Below are 23940 nucleotides of genomic sequence, written 5' to 3'. Positions count from 1 at the left end.
TTTAGTTCATTTTCCGTAATGAGCTCGTTCAAAATTTGAAGAGGGCTTTCACACTTGAGAAATTTCACACCTGCGACACTGTTTTCACTAGTTCATACACGTGAAGCTCCTTATGGATAATTAACTTTTTTTTCAATCCTTGAGTTTGAATTGATCTGTATTTACAGGCTCTAAATAATTCTGAACAACCGCTTTACTTATTGATCTAAAAAAATCTACACTGTTTTTTTTTGTGGATGACTTATCCAAAACGGAATACTGTAAAATAGGTTACACGAAAATTTTGTAAGTTGTTACAAGGTGCTCGGTCCAAAATAACTTTATAAACCTATAAAAAATTCCGCAAAACTTTGTGATTTTTTTAACCGAGAAACTCAATGTGTTCATCGAAGTTCAACTGGTCATCAATATGAATTCCAAGATATCGAAAAAGTTCTTCGCTCATTTGGCTGATCATTTAGATTAACAATGTGGAGATTAATTTTTTCAAGTTTGACTCGCTGAAAATGAAGGTTTTGGTTTTAACCGCATTTAGTGTAAGCTTGTTATGTTTTACCTATTGGGCTGTTTTGTTTAAAGCAGCCGGGTGCTCAGCATGCACAATTTTCGTCTGGGTACATGTCATAATTACAGTGTTGTCTGCGTATAGTATAGATTTTGTGTTTTCTTGGTTTGAGTCGATATCATTTATGAAAATCATGGGGATTTAAATTTTAAGAATTTGTGATTAGTAGTGGGTAGAGTCGAAGATTTGCAGTGTTTAGCTTATACAAAAGAGTCACCGTGGACCTCGTTAAGCATCTTAAAGCTTCTACAAATGTTGTCTCAGAGCAAAATCCTAGAATTAAGCCCGGTGCTCTGTTCAGAGCGTTATTGACCAAAGTGAAACTGATCTGAAACTATTTGCTCACTCCATGACCTGTTGGCTTTAAAACAGTGCTTATTCGTTTCTATCAAAATGACAATAAGTAAGTTCTTTTTATTTTGATAGCTCAAATTATGAATGCCGAGCTCAATAAAATCAAGAAGCAGTCCATGAAAGAGATAGAGAGACAGAGAGAGAGAGAGAGAGGAGAAAGAGAGAGAGAGAGGGGACAAAGAGAGACACATAAAACTTTGTCCTGCGTTAACGGATCCTCAAACTCCACTATGTCATTTGAAAAAAATCGCATTACAAAAAAAAATTAATTGATATATAATATAATGATTTCGAAGCACTCTTAAATATCTCTGATATAATAATTCGATGATATTACACGTGTACACACTTTGCATTCTATTTTTTTCAAGTGAATTCTAAGCGTTGAAGTATGAATGTGGAATGTTTTGGAATGGTTCCGGTTCAAGAGTTTCTAGATGGTCGGTGTCCCAGCTACTAGATCTGCACTTACTACAACAAATACGAATCCTATGAAAATGGCAATGACAGCCACCTCTGGTTTCATCACACTTCCAATTTTAAAAATCTGCAGCACACGATTCTTGAGGGAGATGCAAGCCTTGGAACAAAACTTGGACTCCTTCAGCATCTTCTCAATGCCAGTTTCTCTTCTTTCTCGCGATTTGACATCTAGAAAAACAGAAAAACAGCTTTCACAGATGGATTACTTATTGATGGTTGAAATGAAAAACATATAGCTATTTTGTCTACAAAAATGAAACCGATTCCCATGTCGCTCTTTATGAAACGAAATCAAGGAAATAAATTCAATTGATGTAGTTTCATTCACTTTTTCGCCTACTTCGTCTTCACTTTAAGTTTCAATTTTTTGTTATAGATTTTTAGCGACTGGTTATAACATGACACTATTATTGACTATATCAATGAAACTTTGATGCGAGAGACATCAGTTTTAAAAATTTAGCTTCAACACAGATTAGCTTAGACAGACAATTTTCAATATTTGAAAAAGAAAACGCACACAAAAAATTATTCATGTCAGTTTTTGAGACTTTTTTGTGCTCTTGATTCTATTCAGAATTTTTTGATTTCTTTTGATTTTTTGGTCTTATATTAGTTCTATTTTGAGACCATATTGTTGTTCACACTATTTTGATTGGGTCCTACTTTCTATTCCATCCTCTACATGGTTGTGAATTAAGGCCTTCGAAGTGCGATTTCCTTTTTCAGGGCATAGTTCAACCCCATCAAAAGCCTGATTGCACGACTGAGATGCTTCAGCGACCCATAGCTCGAAACAAAGCAGTTGCACTCGGAAGCTGAGGAATTTGAGGAACTGCAGCTCAAATTCAACACATCCTTCCACCATGTCCTTTGAGAATTGAAGTTCACGAAAGTGGATGCAGAATTCGATTTCATGCTTCTCCTAAATAAAGAAGAGAAGGAAATATTAAAAACTAGACAAATCTGATGCACATCAAAAAACAATTTTTTGTCAGTTTTTTTTTGAAGAAAAATCAGTTTTTAAACGATTGATCAGTAAATTAAAACCAAACAAGACTGCTCGGTTCAAGGCAAAGCACTGAATGTTTCGAATACCTTTGAAAATCTATGGAACAGTGCTCGCTCAACAAAAATTGATTAGTTTTTTTGGAAAAAATTGAAAAAAGTTTTGAAATAATCCCCCTACACGCCAGGTAATTAAAGTGATAGATTTTGCTCCTGGTAACCTAGTAATTATGTCAAAATTTCTGCTTTAGCCATTTTGGAGCAATTTCGAAGACAAACTAACTTGCGCGTTATTGTCCCAAGTTGGCCATATTGGCAATCTTCAAAGCCCAATAACTTAACAAAAATATTTCGCACCTTAATTATCACTTTGAATACCCTTTAGCTCAGGACAAAAATATCTTCTGGATGATATAAAAAAACTTGTGCCTAGTTAATAAAAAGTCGAACTTAACTTGGTGAAAACAATCGCGAGCAAGGGTATTTCGTCATTTTCTTTAGGAGTGGGAACAAAGTAGACTGCTCAAGTATAAGAAAGAAACCTTGTATGTTTCAGCTACTCTTTAAGGTTGATTAAGACATTTTTATTTGAACAATTGAAAAAATGAATGACAAGTTGATAAAATTTTTTGTTTATTTCTTCTTCACTTTGTCCCCACAAACGCTATATAATAAACTAATTTATTTTCTCGTATCCTTATAACAAGAACAAGTGATTTGCCTCAATTCAACGTGAATTAATTGCACCGCTACTAATGGAACGCTATAAATCCTGCGTGATTTATCCTAATTTATTCAAAATAGTTTTTCAAAACCTTACGAAAAAAAATCACAGTAACTTTTTTTTCAAAGTCAGAGCTCCGAACATCGATATAGTTCAGATGGTTCAAAAATGTCAAAGTTTTATTAATAAGTCTAGATTTGGTCGAATACAAAAACTACCACACCATAAATATTCTTTAGTTTCTTCGAAAATCGGAAGAACAAGACTGCACGTTTCAGACTGTCCTTCAACGTTGCGGCTACCCTTAAACGTCCCTGGAGTATGTTCCGTTAACGAAGTGAAAAAAAAATAATAAAAAAGTTATATCCACGTACGCCTTTTAAGGTGAAAATTGATATTTATAGCATAGATTAGCATAATGATAATAGCTCCAAGCAAGCCTCAATTCAATTTTGAAAGGTATCTGAGTCTGGTATAATAGCCACTAGCGCACTATTAGCACAACTTATATCGCGCGTTGATTAACCCCAATCGGACCAAATAATTTTCAAACCCTCGCAGTTTTGGAAAAAATGGTGACTGCTAAAAATATATATGTTTTTAAACATGAGCTCAAGACATCAATGTTTTTCCAAGGAACGATTTTTTTAAACTGATTGAGTTTTTGGAAAAAAAAATAATTAAAAAGTCAAAAGTCGAGCCGCACGAGCAAAAATTTTCAGTTATTTTCTTCGAAAATCAGAGCAAGAATTTAACTTTCCTAGCAAAACAGTTTTATGCTGACGCTTTTCAGAGTGGTTTATAGCTTAGAATAAATGTGCAACATGGTTTCAGAAAAGTACTCAGTTTTTAGAGCAAAGTTGAAACACCTCCCACATCGAGAAATCGCCACGGCTTCCATCGATTTCCATCAAGTAACAAACCTTCTGCATTTTTAAAAAAAAGAACGAATCATTTATGATGCTGACAATTAAGTACTGATGAAAATTGAATGAAACCATTTAAGTTATTAGCAATTGATAAAAATCAGTTCGATGCATTGATAAGCGTGATTTATGCATTGTTGACAAAAAATTTTACTTTTCAGATCCAAAGTGTTCAAATTAGTTCACGGTTTCATTCATCGAAATGAGAGACTATGATTATCTGGCCGATATGTTATCAAAAGTGAATGTATTTCGTGATGCCAGAACGCGCAAAAAAATGAAATTTTGCACAAAAAGCAGATTACCAAAAAAATTGGTGCTCATACTATCTTCCCTCATTAGCTAAATACATTTAGGCGAGCTTGAGGATGCTTTTGTTGTCCCTAGGGCTGCTCTAATTAGATTATATCTATAACTTTGAAGAATACTTTTCTAAGCTGTTATATATCTACTTACCATTTGTTTTAAGAACGGCAAGACGACTGGACTCGGGCAGAGAGCCGGAGGATTTCTCAGAGACACTTCCTTAGATATGTTGAACACGTGTGTGATTTCGAAGTCGGCCTTTACTCCGACATCCTTCGACAGATAAGCAACACTCACGCAAATTTTCTCGTCGAGGTTATATGTATCTTCTTTGATAGAAACGCAACAAGCACATTTGTGCCTTACACAGTAACACTTGTGTTCGTTAAAATGGAAGTCAGGCTACAAGAAAAACACAAATGAGTGGTTACTGTGCGAGTAATTAATTGTATTCCGATGAAAAGTTTCTCTTTTACTTACAACAAAAATTTATGAAAAACTCTGTAAAATTTTTTCTATTTTCAAAGTTTTAAATCATAATCTAATCTGCTTGAAACACACCCTATCTATGTAACAAAAAAGCAGAACGAAAATTTTCAGAAAGCCAAAAACTGATTTTTTTATAACATCGTTTTATTTTCCATTGCAGCTCTAATAACATCTGAAACCGTCTCAAAAAATAATAATTAAAACTCCATTGGTGTTTTGGGTTTGGCAAGAATAGTTTTTACCTTAATCTGAATTTCATCCCAATTTCGTGGGTTGGAATATTAATTTTATTGAAAATGAAATTATTTTGAAAACACTGCAAGCACTGCAATACTTCTCGTAAATCAAGGCAAAACCTTGAAGGTTCAGAATGCTTTTTAAGGTCAATTTAAAGTTTTTTTTGGTTGAATAGTTGACGAATTAGACGAAAAGAAAATAAAATTAATTTTTCTTCTTCTTATCCCCCGAACACTACTTAAAGTACAAAGGTTTAGTGGGCTGAGTGTATTGTTGTTCCGAGTTTCGTATCGAAAGTAAAGGAGTATTTGTGCTCGGGGTGGGTTTTTTTTGTTCAGACAAAATTCGACTTTTTAACTAGCCTTTTTGACGGAGTTTTTGTTACATAACTCAAAAAGTATCAATATCCGGAGCTTAAATTTGAAATTATATTTCCCCTGTGATGACTTTTCGTAAAAATCTGGGGCTTTAAAGATAACCATTTTCACCATTTTAGGACTATTAACGCGCGATAGCGACATTATTTTGCGCTAATAACGCGTGAGTGGAGATTTATTTCGTCTTCCAAATTGTTCCTAATTAGTTCGAGGAAGCTGATTGCCATAATTGATTTGTTAATAGGAGCAAAATTTATAGCTTTGTACTTTATATAGCGTGTGGGGGTATGATTTTCACAAAGAACCTCAATACTAAAATAAAAACAATTTCGTTTTTTTTTTCTTAAATGCATTTAGTTTTTTCAAGTTTTTACTGCTTCATAGGACTTGAAAGGCAGTCAGAATATTCAGGGCTTCGAGCTGATACGACCAGATTTGTTCGAAAACAACAACAGCTCCCAGATGTATTAAAGACCTCCGTCAAAAATTTTTTTTGAATCCAATATTCCAGCACTGTTTCAGATATTACCAATCTTTGAACATAACTAAGTAAATAATTCTGAAACTTAAAAAAAGACTGCTCGTATCAGGGCGAAGCCCTGAGTGTTCTGACTACATTTTAAGGTTTATGAAGCAGCAGAAAAAAAACATAAAAAATTAAATGAAACAAACTAAAATGAAATTTTTTTTCCTCCAAAACTTGAAATTTTTAAAGAAAATCATCCCCACCACACGCCTTATAAAGTACAAAAAGAGAAATTTCGTTCCTTGTAACAAATCAATTATGGCAAATAAGTTTCGTTCAACCAATTTGGAACGATTTATAAGGCGGAGTTAATAGCGCGAATTATATCGCGCGTTAATTGACCAAAATTGGTCAAAATGGCAATCTTTAAGCTCTCCTAACTTTACGAAAAATGATCACAGGTAAAATATTTTTACAAATTTAAGTTCAAGACAACAATGGCTTTTGACTGATATAAAAAATCCGTCAAAACTGGCTAGTTAAAAAGTCGAAATTATTCTGAAGAAAAAAACCCACCCCGTGCACAAATATTCCGTTACTTTCGTATCGAAAGTCGGAACAAAAAAAAAAATAACATTTGTTTGTACTCGAAACAAACTGAATGAACTGTAGAACTACTCCTCAGTCTCCAAATGATGGTGTTCTCTAAGCTCGGATATCTTTTCAAAACTGCTTGTGTATTAGGGCAAAAACCTGAATGTTTGTAGTTAGGGCCAAATCAGTAGCGTGCCCAGGAGGTACAATTTTGGTATAATTTTCATTAACAATAGTGATAACTAACAATATTTATAATTTTGGTATAATTTTACGCCATTCTTTTTGGCTGACCAATCTCAAAATTCTCATAGAGGCGCTTTCAGCACTAACATACCTAATTTTGATGGGGGAGCGCGCGCTAAAAAACGCTTTTTTTCTGTCAATTTTTTCCAAAAAAGCTCAAAAACGTTTGACAAATGAGGATCGTTTTAATTTTTTTGGAGATCTCGGAAAATCAAATTGGTCTCGACTTTAAAAAAAAAAGGTCCACCATACCCTATAAAAATATCTGCGCACGCCGCTTAACTGTTGGCAATATGGTTGACCTTGAGCATATTAGTTGGTCAACACCATTGCTTTTTTTTTAAATTTTTTTTAGTTTTGGTTTAGTTTTGCTCCGACTTTCGTAACGAAAATAACGGACCATTTAAGCTCGGGACGGTTTTTTTCTTCAGACAAATTTCGACTTTTTAACTAGCCGTTTTTGACAAACTTTTAAAAATCATTCGAAAGCTATTGTTGTCTTGAGCTTAATTTTGGAAAGATACTTCACCTGTGTTTATTCTTTGTGAAGTTAGGGGGGCTTACAGATTGCCATTTTGTCCAATTTGGGAGAATTAACGTGCGATATATTTCGCGCTATTAAGCAGATAATTAGTACGTCCTAAAAATCGTTCCAAATTGGTTCAAAGAAGCTCATATGCCATAATTGATTTGTTGCTAGGTGCAAAATTTATCACTGTGTATTTTATATGGCGTGTGGGGTCATGTTTTAACAAACATCTCAAGTTTTAAAAAAATCAATTTTGTTTTATTACATTCAAATTTTTCATGTTATTACTGCTCAATAGACCTTAAAAGGCTGTCGGAACCTTCAGGGCTTTACCTTGATACGACGAGTTGTCTTCGTTTTGCAAAAAATTGTAAAAGCCGTCTTGTGTTTTTGATACGCTTTAAAATATAGCGTTCAGCCTATCGGTGCGTGTTGAGTCTTTTAAAAAATGATAGTTTTCAACAACACCGCTTGGGCATTAGTGCCAATAAAGAGCAACTTTAAGTCTAGTCAATTCGCCACGCATAAATTAATTGGTGTGTTGTGATTCTTACCATTTGTTTTATTTCACTAATTACTTTAAAGTATCTTAACTGGTTAATCTTGATTTGACCTTGCTATCTTCATTCTCTCCGACGGAGAGAATGACCGCTCACTTTTTAATGTTTTAACTTAGAGATTAATTCACTTTTTAAACATATCTTATTTGTAACTAAGTAGAATTAACCGTAACAAAGGAACATTTTATCATGGCGCAGTCAAACAGCAACGAATCAAATGTGAGAGGTATACCTTCATTTTGGCAGAACCACACAGTGGACCCACCAATTCCTTGGGAAGAGTGGAGCGATCTATTCCAGCTAGCGATAATCGCAAAAGAGAATATCGACATCGAAAATCTCTTGAATCCAACGGAACGATATCACCCACCTCCCCCAACATTGGAAAATCCGCCGGAAAACGAATCCGACGCTCAAAAAACATCACGCATCGAGAGGAATATCCAAGAACAAAAGAGATTCGATGATGAAGAAATGGCCTCAATAAAGTTAGAAACCAAGAAATTCAACGGTATGAGACTGGAAGAGGCGGACAAAAAACTAAGATCCATACTTTATCTAGCCCTTGGAAACGAAGGAAAGAAAATATTCGGCCAGAAGTTCACAAACATAACCTTCGAAAGACACAAACTCTTAAACAGAAAACAGAGGGACAGAGAATCATTAGAACAATTCTGGGGGGCACTGGCTGAAATGGCAAAACGATGTAACATTCCCACAGGAGAAGACGAATGGATTAGAGATATTTTTATTAATAACATGAAGAATTCAGATATCCAACGGAAACTTCTCACGGAAACCTTACCGCCACTAGAAGCCTTAAACGTAGCCCTGATTGATGAAAAAGGAATTACAAACCACATAAAGATGACGAGTACTTTTAAATCCAGCGGATATTCTTCCAACAAATCTTTTAATCATTTTAATGTAAAAAGAGAACCCACCCTAAACATCGAAAGAAACAACACATGTATGAAATGCGGCGGAAGTTTTACAAAAGGACATCTAGCGGTTTGCCCTGCTAAAGATACAACATGTACGACTTGTAAATATCGAGGACATTTTACTAGACTTTGTAAATCACGCCGTAAAAATGTAAATATTGTGGATAGCCAAATTGTAAATAATACGGATCATCATTATCCTTCGGAACAACCAGATGTACATATTGACCACGCTAATAGAGAATGCTGTGGAGTAATAAATGCATGGTCAGAGTCTGGACAAAGCGATAACGACGATTACTCAGTATTAAACGTAACAACTATCTACGATGATCAAGGAAAGGAGATGAAGAAACTACTAAATATCGGCTTAGGAAATGAAAACCAAGTAATTCTGAACATACAGGTGGATTCAGCAAGCCCTGTAAGCTTCCTTAAACAAAATGTGTTACACGAGTTGAGACTACGAGATCCCTACGTGAAAATATATCCAGTGGATAAAGCTACCAAGGAACTCTATTGTGGATTTACGAACAATGCAATAAATATCACTGGAAAAGTAATTGTCCCAATTTTCTCAAATGGATGGTCCCACAAGGAATGCCACTTCTTTCTAACTCAAGGTCATGAAAGAAACATCTTGGGAAACGACAATTTACCAAAAGTTGGAATCGAAGTTTCACAAAAACAATACGCAACACTCACCAACAAGAGAACTTGTAAGTTTATCAATTCCGTTACTTCACTTGACATAGATAATGAAATAGAAATGATTGGAAAAACCTTCATACAACTATTCCTTCGGATTGGAAAAATAAAGAATCAAACAAAAATAACACATTTTCATGAACCATTAAAGCCAATTCAACTAAAAGGCAGGAGGGTCCCTTTACACTTACTAGACTCAGTAAAAACAGAATTATACAGGCTTAAATCCGAAGGACACATCAAAAAAAATTAGAAAACTGTGACGAGGACAGATTTATTAGTCCGATAGTTATTACTTGTAAAAAAGACAAATCGATAAAGTTAGCCCTTGATTCAAAATTCATCAACAAACAAATATACAAGAACAAATATCAGATGCCTAATATACACGAATTAGTTGATAACGTGGCGGCTCAAATTTCGGACAATTCCGCCGGAGAAGTATGGTTTACAAACCTAGACCTAAAGAACGCATATAGTCAACTCGCACTGGACAATTTTACTAGCAGCCAATGCAACTTTAGTCTAGTCGGCGGAGATATAGCAGGCACTTATCAATTTTTAACGGGTTTTTACGGACTCGGCGATATGCCAAACGAGTTTCAGAGAGTCATGGACTCAACTTTGGGAAACATTCCTTTTACAAATTGCTACCTCGACGATATATTAGTCGCTTCCAAAGGAAGTTTTAACGATCACAAGAAAATCGTTTACAAAATTTTATCAACGTTAGACACTTACAATTTCGCAGTTAAATGGTCGAAGTGCAAATTCTTCCAAAAAGAAATTGAATGGCTCGGTTTTAAAATATCGAAATCCGGAATCGCCCCATTATTCGATAAAACCAAGGCAATCAAAGATGTTCCAACCCCAAAGAATCTAAAAGAATTAAGATCATTCTTCGGGTCAACTAATCAGTACATTAAATTTGTACCAAATCTAGCATCCCTCGGAAGCCCGCTTAGACCTCTTTTAAACAAGAAGTCAATTTTCCTTTGGAATGAAGATCACTCAAAAGCTTTTGTCAAGATTAAATCTGAAATAATAAATCTTACCGAAAACACTCATTTCGACGTAAAAAAGCCCACGAGAGTAAAAACAGATGCTTCACATAATGGATTAGGTGCATCCCTTGAACAACTTCATGAGAAAGTTTGGAAAACAGTGTCATTTGCTTCAAGATTTTTAAATCCGCACGAAACGAAATATTCAACAAACGAATTAGAGTTATTAGGAGTTGTATGGGCGGTTGAACATTACAAAAATTATCTCTATGGCTCCGAATTTGAAATTATCACCGACCACAAAGCTCTCCTTTCCGCTTTGTCACCAAATCACGGAAACAAAACATACCATAGCCGATTGACAAGATGGGTAGATCGTCTCCTACCATTCAATTTTACTATCAAACACTTAGCGGGAAAAGATATGGGTTTTACAGACTTAATTTCAAGAACTCCTTCGGGTAAAGCAATTCCCTCATCACACTACGACGAAGAATTTGTAGTTGCTACTACCAAAAAAATATATAGTGCACTCAATCCTTCGGATAATGAAAATCCATTACGTAATTCAATTAATTCGATTTCGGAAAATTCCCATTACATGAAATTACGAAATCACGTAATAATCACAGCATTGAATTTCGTCAGCTCTTCCATTTCAATCTGCAATCAAAAACATTATAGAACAGAACTTTGTAATTCTAAATGTATTCCTTCGGATTTCTCAAACACTGATTTTACTAAAATTATCCTTTCAAATTCAGCCTTTATCTATTTTTTAATCCTTAACAGTAGCTTAATTAGTAATCCTTCGGATCTCAAACTTATAAATAGTGTAAATATGTCAAATAACCAAATTGTAGTAAATCCTTCCATTTCCGGGATACAGGTCTCTATCGATTTTCAAATTTCATCAGAACACAAGAAGTTAGTAACTAAATTCCGAGAAAATCTCAAGTTACCCGAAAGACCTTTGGATTTAAATACATTATTCAATGCAAAATTGGTCGCTTTATTAACGGAAGATGATGAATTATTAAACCCAATTGTTAAAGCTCTACAGAAAAAAGTAGATAACATCAATGCAAATTCCCGTTATCTACACCAATTTTCGAAAGAACTTCATGAATCCGACGGACTATTATATATGGATGGAAAACTAGTTATTCCGTTTACACTTAGAAACGCCGTTTTAAAAACATTACATGAATCTCACCCTGGCCAATTCGGTATGAAATACTTGGCACAATACATTTGGTGGCCACACATATATCGACAAATTTACTTCCACGGGATTAATTGCACACAATGCACGCAAACCGGTAAGAACATAAAAATCATCATTCCAACTTCACAAATTAGTGAACTTCCCACCTTATTTGAACCTAATGAGGAAATAAATCTTGATTTTGCCGGCCCACTAGATAACAACTGGGGAAACAATAAATACATCTTATTGTGTATAGACCGTTTTTCAAAATTCCCTTCAGCAAAAATTACATCTTCAACGTCATCAAACACAGTAATTGAATTTCTTCAAGATTATTTTTATCTCCATGGGATTCCAAAATCTATTCGGGTCGACCACGCATCCTGCTTTACTAGTCAGGATTTTAAATTATTTTGCAATTCTCTTAATATCAAACTAATATTCTGTACAGTTGGGGACCATCGTTCTAACGGTCTTGTAGAAAAACTTGTTCATACTGTAAAAATCAAATTATTAGCAATGTCACTGGATCAACAAAAACCCACATTACAAACCGCCATTTCGAAAATCATTTGGAATCTACGATCTTCCTTCCAATCTAAAATTAAATGCTCACCGTTCGAAATACACTTTAATAGAAAACCGAACACGATCTGGAAGCAATTGGCATCTAATAATTTATCCGGTGGATTTTTAGACAAAGGGAAGTCGATCTTAAGCAGAGAAAGGGCCCTCGACTGGAACGCTGACGATCGGGTAGAGGACGGATACAAAGACTCCCTCATACCGAAAAAGAACCAGTCACCATTGGAGAAAGGCTATGATTCAGACCTTCCCACTACTTCAAAACCTCAATCAGCCCGAGTGTCCTTAAACAGTCCGTTTAAAGGTAAATTACTACGGAAAACTAACAGAAGTATAAACGGAAATCCCTTCTATAAACAACTAGGTCAGAAAATAATAAACTCAACAAAATCCACGGTTGAATTATCCGACGGAAAAATTATAAGAAAATCGGACATCGCCATTCCAAAGTCTAAATCTTCTACAATTCGTTCATTCAAAGGAAATATCTCCTTTCCTTTTTTCTCTAACGGTGATTTACAAGTAGGTCCAAGAAAGTCATACAAATCGAAGACACAACAGACGCGAAAACCAGACACTAAGTCAGGAAGACAAACAGTGTCGCTCACCCCGGTCACCACCAGATCTAGAGGAACGAACCAGCCTTCAAAATCCAACAAATCGAAGAAAAACCAAAATAAAGCCTCGACGTCGAATACTGGATACCTAGCAGGTGACGAATCAATGTTTATTCCGTCGGATACGTCGGACATTAGCGATTGGGAATGGATTGCGGGAGGTTTCCCATGTAGAGAAATGATAAGAAAACGCTTCATTTCGGATAACGACAATTTTAAAAAAGAAACTACCTCATCATTAGACCCTAAAACATATCAAACTAATATAAAACCTGAGATTTTAGACGAACAATCTCAACCCTCGGACACAGCGGAATGCCCAATTAGTATAAAACCAGCACTTCAAACTACCTCACATCCACCTGACGAACCTTCTACGGCTACGACAACGGAGCCGCCAAACATTCCTTCGGATTGGACAAAACCATTGGTGGGAGAAAAACCGGTCGATTTCCCAGTTTTCGAAATAGAGGACTCCTCAGACGAAATTGGAACCAGCGAGGATAGACATCCTAAGGAAACTAATACCACCGGTAACGAACTTATTTTAAGACGTTCAAGCCTAAATTCTATGGTAAGCGATATTTCATAGATACTATAGATGAGCTAGAAAACCAACCAGGCTCCGCTAATAATCCTATATCTCTGGACGAGGATGACAGCTCGAGCTCCCCCACACAAACTTTCAGAGAGAATCCCTTGGTTAATCAGACCAACATTTGCAACACACTACCGGAAGACAGTACACCCGACCTAGCTTACACCCAATCTCCTGATCGATTCTCCATCGCCTCTACTGACGATTCTCTGAGAGATGCCGTGAACTGTTTTGAAAATTACATCGACTTAGATAGTGAAATTTTCAACGCCGAGCTGGAAAAATTTATGGAAGGGGACAGCTAAATTCAATCAAATTTTAAAACTCACATTTAGTCATTTATAATCTGTACTAGTATTTTGTCTAAAGCGCAATTAGTGCTTACTTAGCTGTAACTACGGATTACGATCCGCCGGATTTAGGAAATTTATTATCCTCTATAATTTAGTCATTCCTTTGGAGCATCAAAATGACATTTGTTATACTGTGCAGTATTTAAAATTTCATTTTGTCTGACTTCTCGAGAGGGAGAAAAAGGGATTGATAACATGTTAGGTATCATGGCGCTTAGTAACCACTAAGGGGAATGTTGTGAGTCTTACCATTTGTTTTATTTCACTAATTACTTTAAAGTATCTTAACTGGTTAATCTTGATTTGACCTTGCTATCTTCATTCTCTCCGACGGAGAGAATGACCGCTCACTTTTTAATGTTTTAACTTAGAGATTAATTCACTTTTTAAACATATCTTATTTGTAACTAAGTAGAATTAACCGTAACAAAGGAACATTTTATCATGGTGTATGCTTTCAGCATGATACAAACAATTGTCAAACGCGTATAAGCTATTTCAGATCAAAGCGAGTTGCACACTCCCGGATCTTCCGCAAAAACTTAGCAGCTAAAACATCTTTCTAAATCTGAATTCAGTATTCATTAAATGCTACCATAAATCCACCTTCTTCGAAAGTCCGGCTCAACAAAGTTTTTCAAATTAGGATAAAACCTTAAAACCACTGACAGCCTTTGAAAATCTTGAAAATAGTTTTACTTTTGAGAAAAATGTGAAATTTGCTCAATTTATTGTGCATTATTACCCCGTACACTATAGTCGTCCGTCCGAAAATGACACATTTCAAAATTTTTAAGGTAACAATAAGACATGTGTGTGCGTGTCATTATCAATCTCAAATTGGTATTTGCAATCAATCAGATATGATTAGGGGCAGGGGCGGATCTAGGCTTTTCTCGAGGGGGGGGGGCGGATTTTCAAAAAATTTCCAAAATTTTGACGACCTTTTTTTTTTTAGGTCGACCAAATTGATTTTCCGAGCTCTCCCGAAGCACCGTTTTGCCCCTATTTTGGCAAAAATTTCTGCGCCGCAGCCAAATTTTTGAAAAAACAGTCAAAAAACCGTGTTTTTTTTTGGCGCGCGCTCCCCCTCAAAGTTAGTATATATTGGCGCCAAAGGCGCCTTTAGAAAAATTTTTTAGGGTCGGTCGGCCAAAACTGGATTTCTGAAAAAGTATCAAAGGGGGGACCCTTTGGGTCGGCAGGGGGTCGAATCCCTGAAGGGAAGCGTCCGCCCCACCCCCCCCGCCCCTCCCCCTTACCCCCTTAATCCTCCCCTGATTAGGGGTAAACTATAATCGTTTTCAACTTCAGCTCACGTCATTCCTTATAACAGCTTAAGAATTAAAAAAAAAACATTGTGTAAAAAACTTCCGAGCACAAATAAACATCTTATGAAGACAACGATAAAATTAGGCAAAAAAAACAAGACTGTTAGTTTCCACCGCCCTTTCTTGGCTAGAAAACTTTCGACAGATTTTTTTTCACCATTTTTTGTCCGAAATTTTTTTTTGACAAGCTGCGTTGCTTACAAAAAGAAACATTTCTATTTAGATCAAAAAGCTTGCTTCATTTCCTCCTGGAAATTTTTTCGAGTTGGATTAATTTGCCGTTTAAAATCATTACGCGTTAAATAATCTTAAATCAGCCGTTTTCGAAACCTTATAGGTTTAGAAAAAATTGAATACTTACTTTAATTACAAATGGCTAGTTAGTATTATTAAACAAGTGTAAATAGCGCAACTTTTCTTGTCTTAGGAAATCAACTTTTTTCACATTGTAGAAACTTTATCGTAACAAAACTCAGGACAGAAGTCAAAAACTGTCCAAAAAACATCCCACTGAGCCCAAATATTCCATTACTTGTTTCTTCAAAAGTCGAAAAAATAATAATTGAGTATGTGCGTACAATTCAATTAAACTGGACGGAAATTAAGATTTCAAACACGCAATATGAAGCGCATAGGTAAAGAGCTAAATTCATCTAAAGGAATTGTAAATATGAACATACCTCGTGAATTCCACTCGCTGGATGTCCTGTGAAAAAAGATAAATTTAGAAGCCATAAGTAAGATTCGAAGATGCTTGAATTTGTTTATCTCTTACCAATCAAAATGACAGGAAGCAGATAAAAGAATGCAACCCAGGATAGTCTCGTCATCGTTCAGAAGCAATCAATGAGTTGGGAAGCCTGAAACTGTACAGTTTGCGACAAGATGACGGCTGTTCAAATAACTAAGAATGTTCAGATCGCAGCATTTATGATAAAAGAAAACACTTGTTAAAGTTATTATGATTAAAATGGAACTGAAAAAATTAATTACCAGTTTCTTAAGTAGCAAAAACGGCATCAAAATTAAGCTTCAAGAATTGCATAAACTCAGCCTTTAACAAACCCCATTAAAAGCCAAAACCCCAATTAGGATGACTCAACTTTCTTATCTGTTAACCTACATTGCTGAAACGTCTAGCAGTAACTTAATCTTAAAAAAGCAAACACTAATAGTAAATTTTGAAGCCAAATTTTTAGTTCGAGTTATCTCCGTAGAACGATAAATGAAAGATTGCTCAGATTATAATTATAGAGAGTTGAAAAAAGTTCGGACAGACAGAATTAATTAAAAAGAGCAACTGTCTAGACATCAACGGAAATTAAAACTGAAATTAATACAACGTCGAAAGTTCATAAAGCAGAGTTTTCGCTCAAAACCGATAACCACGGTGGGAAATTGCATCCGAAGAGTCGAATACTAAACCTTGAAACAAAAAATTTATTGCTCAGGGTGGCTAATGTTTTTCTGCGATTAGTTTTCAAATTTTGAATGATTTGATCATCTTCCTTGCCGTTTGTTTTTTTTTGAGCGGCCTAATCTGTTTTTTTTTGTGTTTAAAGTAACTCTAGCTTTTGATTTTCTAACTAATTTTGTTAACAGCCTTATAGTAAAATCTGGATTTTCATCGCAGTATTTAAAAGATAGTCTAGAATAACACGCATTTTGAACTTCAAAAAATTCAAGGTTGTTCGGCCTCAGGTTTTGCGTGCAAAAAGCGTCGAAAAGCACTGATTGCTCATTTTAAATGATTCTGTCGGTCCGAACTTTTAGCTACTAATTATATAATTAGTAGCAAAAAGTTCGGACAGACAGAATTAATTAAAAAGAGCAAGTGATCTTTTTCAGGCAATTTTTGCATGCAAAAGCTAATTTTTCAGACAGAAAGTATGTCTCAATGTCACTTAAAAAATGAAATTTGCATGCAAAAATTCCTCCAAATTGGCAGATTGCTTTTTAAAATTATTTCTGTCTGTTCGAACTTTTTGCAACTCTCTATAATTAGTAGCAAAAAGTTCGGACAGACAGAATTAATTAAAATGAGCAATCAGTGCTTTTCGACGCTTTTTTGCATGCAAAATCTGAAGCCCAACAACCTTGAATTTTTTGTCAGGCCAAATTCAAAATGCGAGATCGTCGATTATCCGATGATTATGCTAGCCTAATTTTTAAATACTGCTATGAGCATCCAGATTTTACTATAAAACATTTCGACGCTTCGGATGCAATTGCCCGCCGTGGTTATAGGTTTTGAGCGAAACTCGGATCTACTTAACAATCCCCCTATTGTATCTACCAAAGAATCTCCACCCCTGTAATTGAAAACAGTAATTTCGCACAAGAGCATTGTATGTAAATTCGGATTTCGCTGCATTCTTATTGGTCGACAGTTTGCTGCAAGTAACCTTAGTAACGATCTACTCCCATTTCTTGAAATGGGGATTAATAAGTAGATCCCGTAGTTCTGCTTTCTGAACTTTCGACGTTATGTTTATTTCAGTTTTAATTTTCGTTGATCTCTAGACAGTTGCTCTTTTTAATTAATTCTGTCTGTCCGAACTTTTTGCAACTCTCTATATATTTGACAGCATTTTGCATGAAATTTAGATTTTTCAGACAACCTTGAGACAAACAATCTCTCTATTATGTAAGCTTTTGCAATACAAAACTTTTTCAAAATAATTTAATCCTTCTTTTCAAATGATTTTCTCTGGGCGGAAATTCGCCTAATATAATTAGCAGCAAAAAATTGGATCAGACAGAAATCATTTAAAAGAGAAATCTGCCAGTTTTGAGAAGTTTCTCAATTCAATTTTAAGCTTTTAGTTTAACTTGAAACACACTTTTTTGTCTAAAAAATCGGGTTTTGCATGCAAAAGTTTTCGTAAATGGGTCATTTGCTTTTTTTAAAATTGTTAATGCCAAAATGTTGGCAATATCTTTGCGGTCAACGAATCTGAACAAAATTCAGTCATCTAAAACTGCTCATTTTCTATTCGGATTTCAGTTTCTTACTGGTTTCCGCACGTAATAACGGTTAACAAAAAACTACTCAACCCAAAACATTTAAATTTTTGACCGATTAAAATGCTCAAGATAACTGATATTGACTGTAATTGGGCATTAACTATAATTGATATTGTCTGTTCTATTTTTTTGCAACTCATATTTACATAATTAATGCCAAATTGTGGGTGATATCGGTGACCTTGAGCTTCTTAGTTGGTCGAAAACAGTAGTGCTTTCTAGGTCAATTAGTTTATTTGAACAGGGTTTTCACGCGCGGAAATCAGTGAAAAAAATCAGCGTTTTATTCGTTGGAAAAACAGTGCAAAACTATTGTGCTTGTTGAGATCTATCTGCCTGTTGAGATCTAACTTCAGGACCACTACTTGGAATGTTTTTTCGTTCATTGCAATCTGCTATGCAATTTTTCAAAATCATAAATCATAATCAGCTTCAAAAACTGGGATTAGACAAAAATAATCAAACAAAGCAATCTGCAATTTTGATTAATTTTTGTATGCATTTTACTTATTGGCTTTACTTGAGACATTTATTTTGTCTGGATGGAAAAATAATTTTTGCATGCACAACTTTCTGAAACAAATAAATTTCTCTTTTTTAATGATTTCCGTTTTTTCCATCTTTTTGCAACGCGCTATATAGTGTTGCAAAAAATTTCGGACACACAGAATGAAATAAAAACAGCAATCTGCCATTTTTGAGCAAATTTTGCATGCAAATGTGATTTTTTAGGTAACATTGAAGAATAATTTGCTCTTTGCACGCAAAAAATGTCTAAAAATAATTTGCTCTTCTTAGTTCTTTTTCGATCCGAATTTTTGCTACTAATTATATAAAGTTTTTAATAGTTTAATCCGACAAAGATTTTTAATTTTTAATTATTTCGGACTTGAGACAGCAAATAGATTTAAAATTCCAACTAATTTTTAGAATTACTTTTTCATTGTCGGAAAAACTATCTGAAACAATTCCATTTTTTCAGTGTTGCCATTTTTTGAATAATTTCATGCCCACAGCTTCAAAACAATTTTCATCTAACAAAAATCTGCCATGCATTTTTTAGAGCAAAAAAGACTATTTTGAAGGTCAGATTTTTTTCAGAAAACGAAGACGTTATCCAATAAATCTGTTAAAATTGTATAAAATTTTTAACCAAATTATCGGAAAACGTTTAAGTTTTTCGAAGTAATTCTGTCCTTCAACTTGAAACTAAATAAAAATAAATTTTTGAATTGTCGATTTCGTTTTTTGTCGGCGTTTTTTTTTTGTTTTTTGTTTCGATTGAGGAATCGCTGCTCAATATAAAAATTGTTTTAAAGTTAACGACTTGAAGTCATTCAAAAAAATCTGATCTCTAATCAACGAAATCATTTTGTTATGCTCTATTGTCAATTCACGTAAAATTTTTAAATTACGTTTGCAATTTCAACTCTAATTTTTAACAAACTTATCGGCTAGCGTAATAATTTTCTGGAATATTTCTGATCTTCAAACTATATCTAAATACCTCTTTGATATTGGCCTATTAGTCGGCAATTTATTTGTTTTTTTTCTCAGAAATTGCATGAACTTTTTTTCAATTGTACTCTTGACTCAAAGAAAAAATAAAATTCTCCGAAAAAGGTCAAACATTTTGCATTGCTTTTTTGTCAGTTCAAATGCACTTTTGATAATCCGATTGCAGTTTAACGCCATTTTTTGTCTCGGGTTCAGAAACATTTCAAAAACTCGAGTTGTCCAATAATTTTGTTAAAAGCTAAATCGGAGCGAAATTAATCAACCTAAAACTGCTGATTTTGACATCGGAATTCCAAAAAACTATGCAATTTAAAAAACTGTTGTTTTTGACCGATTAAATTGTTCAAGGTCACCAATATTTTCAACAATTAGGCATTAACAAAAACAATTAAACATCGACAAAAAGGCAAACGCTAGTAATATCAGAATCTAACCTTATCAGAAGTTAGCAGTGAACCTCTAAACCCTCTACTGAATTCTGCAATATTACCCCACTTTATCTATAAGTTTGAGTACATCATTTTTGTAAGTAGTCAGATATGTTTTACTGCTAGCTAAACATAATAAAAAATATTTGACAATTTTTTGATAAACAAAAACGCAATTTCATGTTTGCGCAAACTGCATGTCATAAAAAATCAGTGAAATTTCCACGCAGTGGAACCACTTTAAGATTAGTATTTATAACCAATTATATTTTTGATAAAACTAGCTCTAAATAATATTACCTAATAACCAATCAAGACCCATAAATAACACTGACACATATTTGAAGTGCTGAAACTACTTGTAGTTTCAGCACCAGTACAATTTCAATAAATCTAAGAAATTAGTTGATTGCCTTTGGAACAAGTTCCATAAACCTAATCCGTAATATACCAGTGTACACTAAATCTATTGAGACTGGGAGATATAAGAGTAAGATTAAGATTGGTATTAGACTAAGAAGTTGCACAAATCTATCCGGCCAAAAAAAAGATAGCGTGAAGAAGAGACGGTATACCTTATCTTAAACTACATTATGAGTAAGCTACCTCTGGCTTAAACGCAGTAGCTAGGGGAAAGCAAATGTTGCACAAAGTGTGCAAAACTTTTGCACAATTTTACTTACTTTGCTAGAACCCTGCAAAATTTGTCATCCAAGTAAACAAATCAACGTTCGGCTAGATATGTGAGATCTTGAAGTGTCTTGAAAAAAGTCAAATGGAGTAAAATTTTATTTGGAAGCAAAACTGGAAAGGTGAAAACTTTCAATTTTATATGCAAGTTCTCATAAAATTTTCTCTGATGATGCCAGAAATGAAACAGTTTCCTGAATTAGAGGCTTTCAAAAAAATGCAGGTGCTCCTAAATTTTTCATGAATGAGCTGAAAATTGCTAAAACTATCTTGACTAAGCCGCATAAAAAGTTACAGAAACTGCATGTAAGGCATTTTCAAAATAGTCCTGCAAATTGTTTTTCCTCCCTACGATTCTCTTTTTTACTACCAACTGTACCAGAATTCAGCTAGGAAAACAATTATTATTGATTATCTAAATAATTCATCAGTTCTTCAGAAAATAATCCATTTAGATGGGGAAAACTTAATTTTAACTCGCATTTTATAAAATGTTTGTTGCAGGAACAGAATAAAATCAATTTAAACGTTTTTTTGAAGGAATACCGTTCATCTGGCAGGAAATGCGAAGAAGACAGCTCGTCTCAGGGCATGAATGTGCGATGTGCGTTTCAATTTCAATGATGTAATTTAAAACAAAATGAAAAATGATATTTAACTTTGACTTTTTTCAAGACAGTTCAAGAACTCGTATATCTAGCTGAACGTTGATTTGTTTACTTGGATGACAAATTTTGCAGGGTTCTAGCAAAGTAAGTAAAATTGTGTAAAAGTTTTGCACACTTTGTGCAACATTTGCTTTCCCCTAGCTACTGCGTTTAAGCCAGAGATAGCTTACTCATAATGTAATTTAAGATAAATCTCTCTTCGTCACGCTATCTTTTTTTTGGCCGGATAGATTTGTGCAATTTCTTTGTCTAATACCAATTTTAATCTTACTCTTTTGTCTCCTAGTCTCAATAGACTTAGTGTATACTGGTATTTTACGGATTAGGTTTATGGAACTTGTTCCAAAGGCAATCAACTATTTTCTTAGATTTATTGAAATTGTTCTGGTGCTGAAACTACAAGTAGTTTCAGCACTTCAAATTTGTGTCAGTGTTATTTATGGATCTTGATTGGTTAGTAGGTAATATTTTTTAGAGATAGTTTTATCAAGAATATAATTGGTTATAAATACTAGTCTTAAACTGGTTCCACTGCGTGGAAATTTCACTGATATTTTATGACATACAGTTTGCGCAAACATGAAATTTATCAAAAAATTGTCGAAAATGACTTAAATATGTTTAGCTAGCATAAATATATGACATGCAGATATTTTTTACTGCTAGCTAAACATTTTTAAGTCATTTTCGACAGTTTTTTGATAAATTTCATGTTTGCGCAAACTGTATGTCATAAAATATCAGTGAAATTTCCACGCAGTGGAACCAGTTTAAGACTAGTATTTATAACCAATTATATTCTTGATAAAACTATCTCTAAATAATATCACCTACTAACCAATCAAGATCTTTTTATTATAATAATTTTATTTTTCTAATTTTTATATTTTGAGTAATATAAAAAGTCACTTCGAAAATTGAAACAAAAATTTTTGTACTAGAAGAAATTAAGAAGCAATGTGATTAAAATCGCAACAGTATGAAGCAAAAGAAATGATTCCTGGGAGATAATGTACAGATAGATGTATTTTTTGCTATGATGGGGTGTGGGACAACAAGCCGATGGGATTTCAAGCCAAAAGGAAGTCAGTCCAAAGTTTAAACGTTTTCGAAATGCATAAATTATCTACATCAAAACGACTTCAACATTATTTTTTATTCCACTTTCCTAAACATTATTTGAAGTCTTAAGTTTTATGAAAAAAACAGTATCTGGTGAGAAAATATCGCAAAATTGAGAATTTTTTCAAAACAGACTTCAAATTAATCATATTAATCATATTGTTTAGAATGAAGCTAAAAGAAACGAAAAAAATAAGATCAACGAACTGTTACGTTTTTGAAATGCATAAAAAATTACATAAAAAAGACATTATTAACCTGAATTGTGTTTGGACAATCAGTAACTACGCGGAAAAACTAATTTAAGTCTGTAAACAAATTTCATGCAAATTCAGTAATTCTTTTCTTATCGTCTACTTTTCTGGTCGTCTCATTTAGTAAGCCTTGTTTTTGTCATCAATTCGCTTTTGGTTGTTTTGCTTACTCTGCTCACGGTTTTGATCTGATTTCTTTATATTCTGAATTATTATGAACAATTTTCTTTTTATGATTGTTTTAGAGTTTGACAAAGAGTTTTCAAAAATTCTGTTGTAGTAAGAGAATCAAATTATTGGATGACCCAGCAAACAAGACGATAGCCAGTAAAATGATAACAGTTTTGATGGGAATATAAAACAAAGCTAAGTGGAACCTGATCTAAACTACATTTTATGATTGGATAAATTAGATATTTTACCAATGTAAAGTATTTAATATTAACCAATCATGATCCATCTGACTAACAATCCACTTATTTGTAAGTGCTGAAATTACTTGTAATTTCAGCACCAGAGAGATTTGAATTTAACTTAGGAATTAGTTGGACTCTCCCGAGAACTTCAGCAGCCGCAATAAACCAGTATACCCTAGATCTATTGAGCCTAGCAGAGACTAGTTAAACAACCTGAGACTAGATAAGTATAAGAGTAAGATTAGGATCGGTATTAGACTAAGAAGTTGCACGAATCTATCCGGCCGAAAATAAGATAGCGTGACGAGCAGACGGTGTACCCTATCCGAAATTACTCTATGAGTTAACCACATCGGTCATAACTCATCTGGTGCGACCATAAGTCTCAAACAAGACCTTAGTAGCTTAGAATTAACCAATAATAGATTAGAAATTAGACAAAACATTTACAAAATGTTATACGACGATAATTTAATCGAAATGTCTCTACGACTCAATAGATCAGAGCCAATATTCCGAACGTTAACAGAACTACCCGGAATTGGAAGAAGACCTCGAACCAGAGACGACATACGATAAAGTAGAAACTTACCATATAGTTAT

At 34.2% G+C, this 23940-nt stretch overlaps 1 protein-coding gene across 2 annotated transcripts; it reads right to left on the bottom strand.

Moving 5' to 3' along the window:
• Window positions 1-1171: 1171 nt before the first annotated feature.
• Window positions 1172-21137, bottom strand: LOC134846212 (uncharacterized). 2 transcript variants are annotated; one of them, XM_063863475.1, is made up of 6 exons: window positions 20871-21137; window positions 15990-16080; window positions 15895-15920; window positions 4517-4768; window positions 2069-2327; window positions 1172-1570 (listed from the first exon to the last, which is right to left on the bottom strand). In XM_063863475.1, the coding sequence occupies exons 2-6, from the start codon at window positions 16042-16044 to the stop codon at window positions 1353-1355; spliced, it is 810 nt and encodes a 269-aa protein (XP_063719545.1). In that variant the 5' UTR covers window positions 16045-16080; window positions 20871-21137; the 3' UTR covers window positions 1172-1352. The 2 variants fall into 2 exon arrangements, with proteins under 2 accessions (XP_063719545.1, XP_063719544.1); XM_063863474.1 differs by having other exon boundaries at window positions 15990-16074.
• Between the last annotated feature and the right edge of the window lie 2803 nt (window positions 21138-23940).

Source organism: Symsagittifera roscoffensis, chromosome 5, assembly GCF_963678635.1.
Source record: "Symsagittifera roscoffensis chromosome 5, txSymRosc1.1, whole genome shotgun sequence".
NCBI lineage: Eukaryota > Metazoa > Xenacoelomorpha > Acoela > Convolutidae > Symsagittifera > Symsagittifera roscoffensis.
The sequence above is the reverse complement of the archived record's forward strand: the minus strand, read 5'-3'. Positions and strand labels throughout refer to the sequence as shown.

What these genes read in the sequence shown, in the direction of transcription:
- LOC134846212 (XM_063863475.1), bottom strand. Translation starts at nt 16,044, where the DNA reads ATGACGAGACTATCCTGGGTTGCATTCTTTTATCTGCTTCCTGTCATT. An exon ending in CAGCGAGTGGAATTCACGAG is followed by an intron (nt 4,769 to 15,894) that starts GTATGTTCATAT and finishes TTTTTCTTGTAG; the next exon opens with CCTGACTTCCATTTTAACGA. An exon ending in TGTAGAGGATGGAATAGAAA is followed by an intron (nt 1,571 to 2,068) that starts GTAGGACCCAAT and finishes CTGTTTTTCTAG; the next exon opens with ATGTCAAATCGCGAGAAAGA.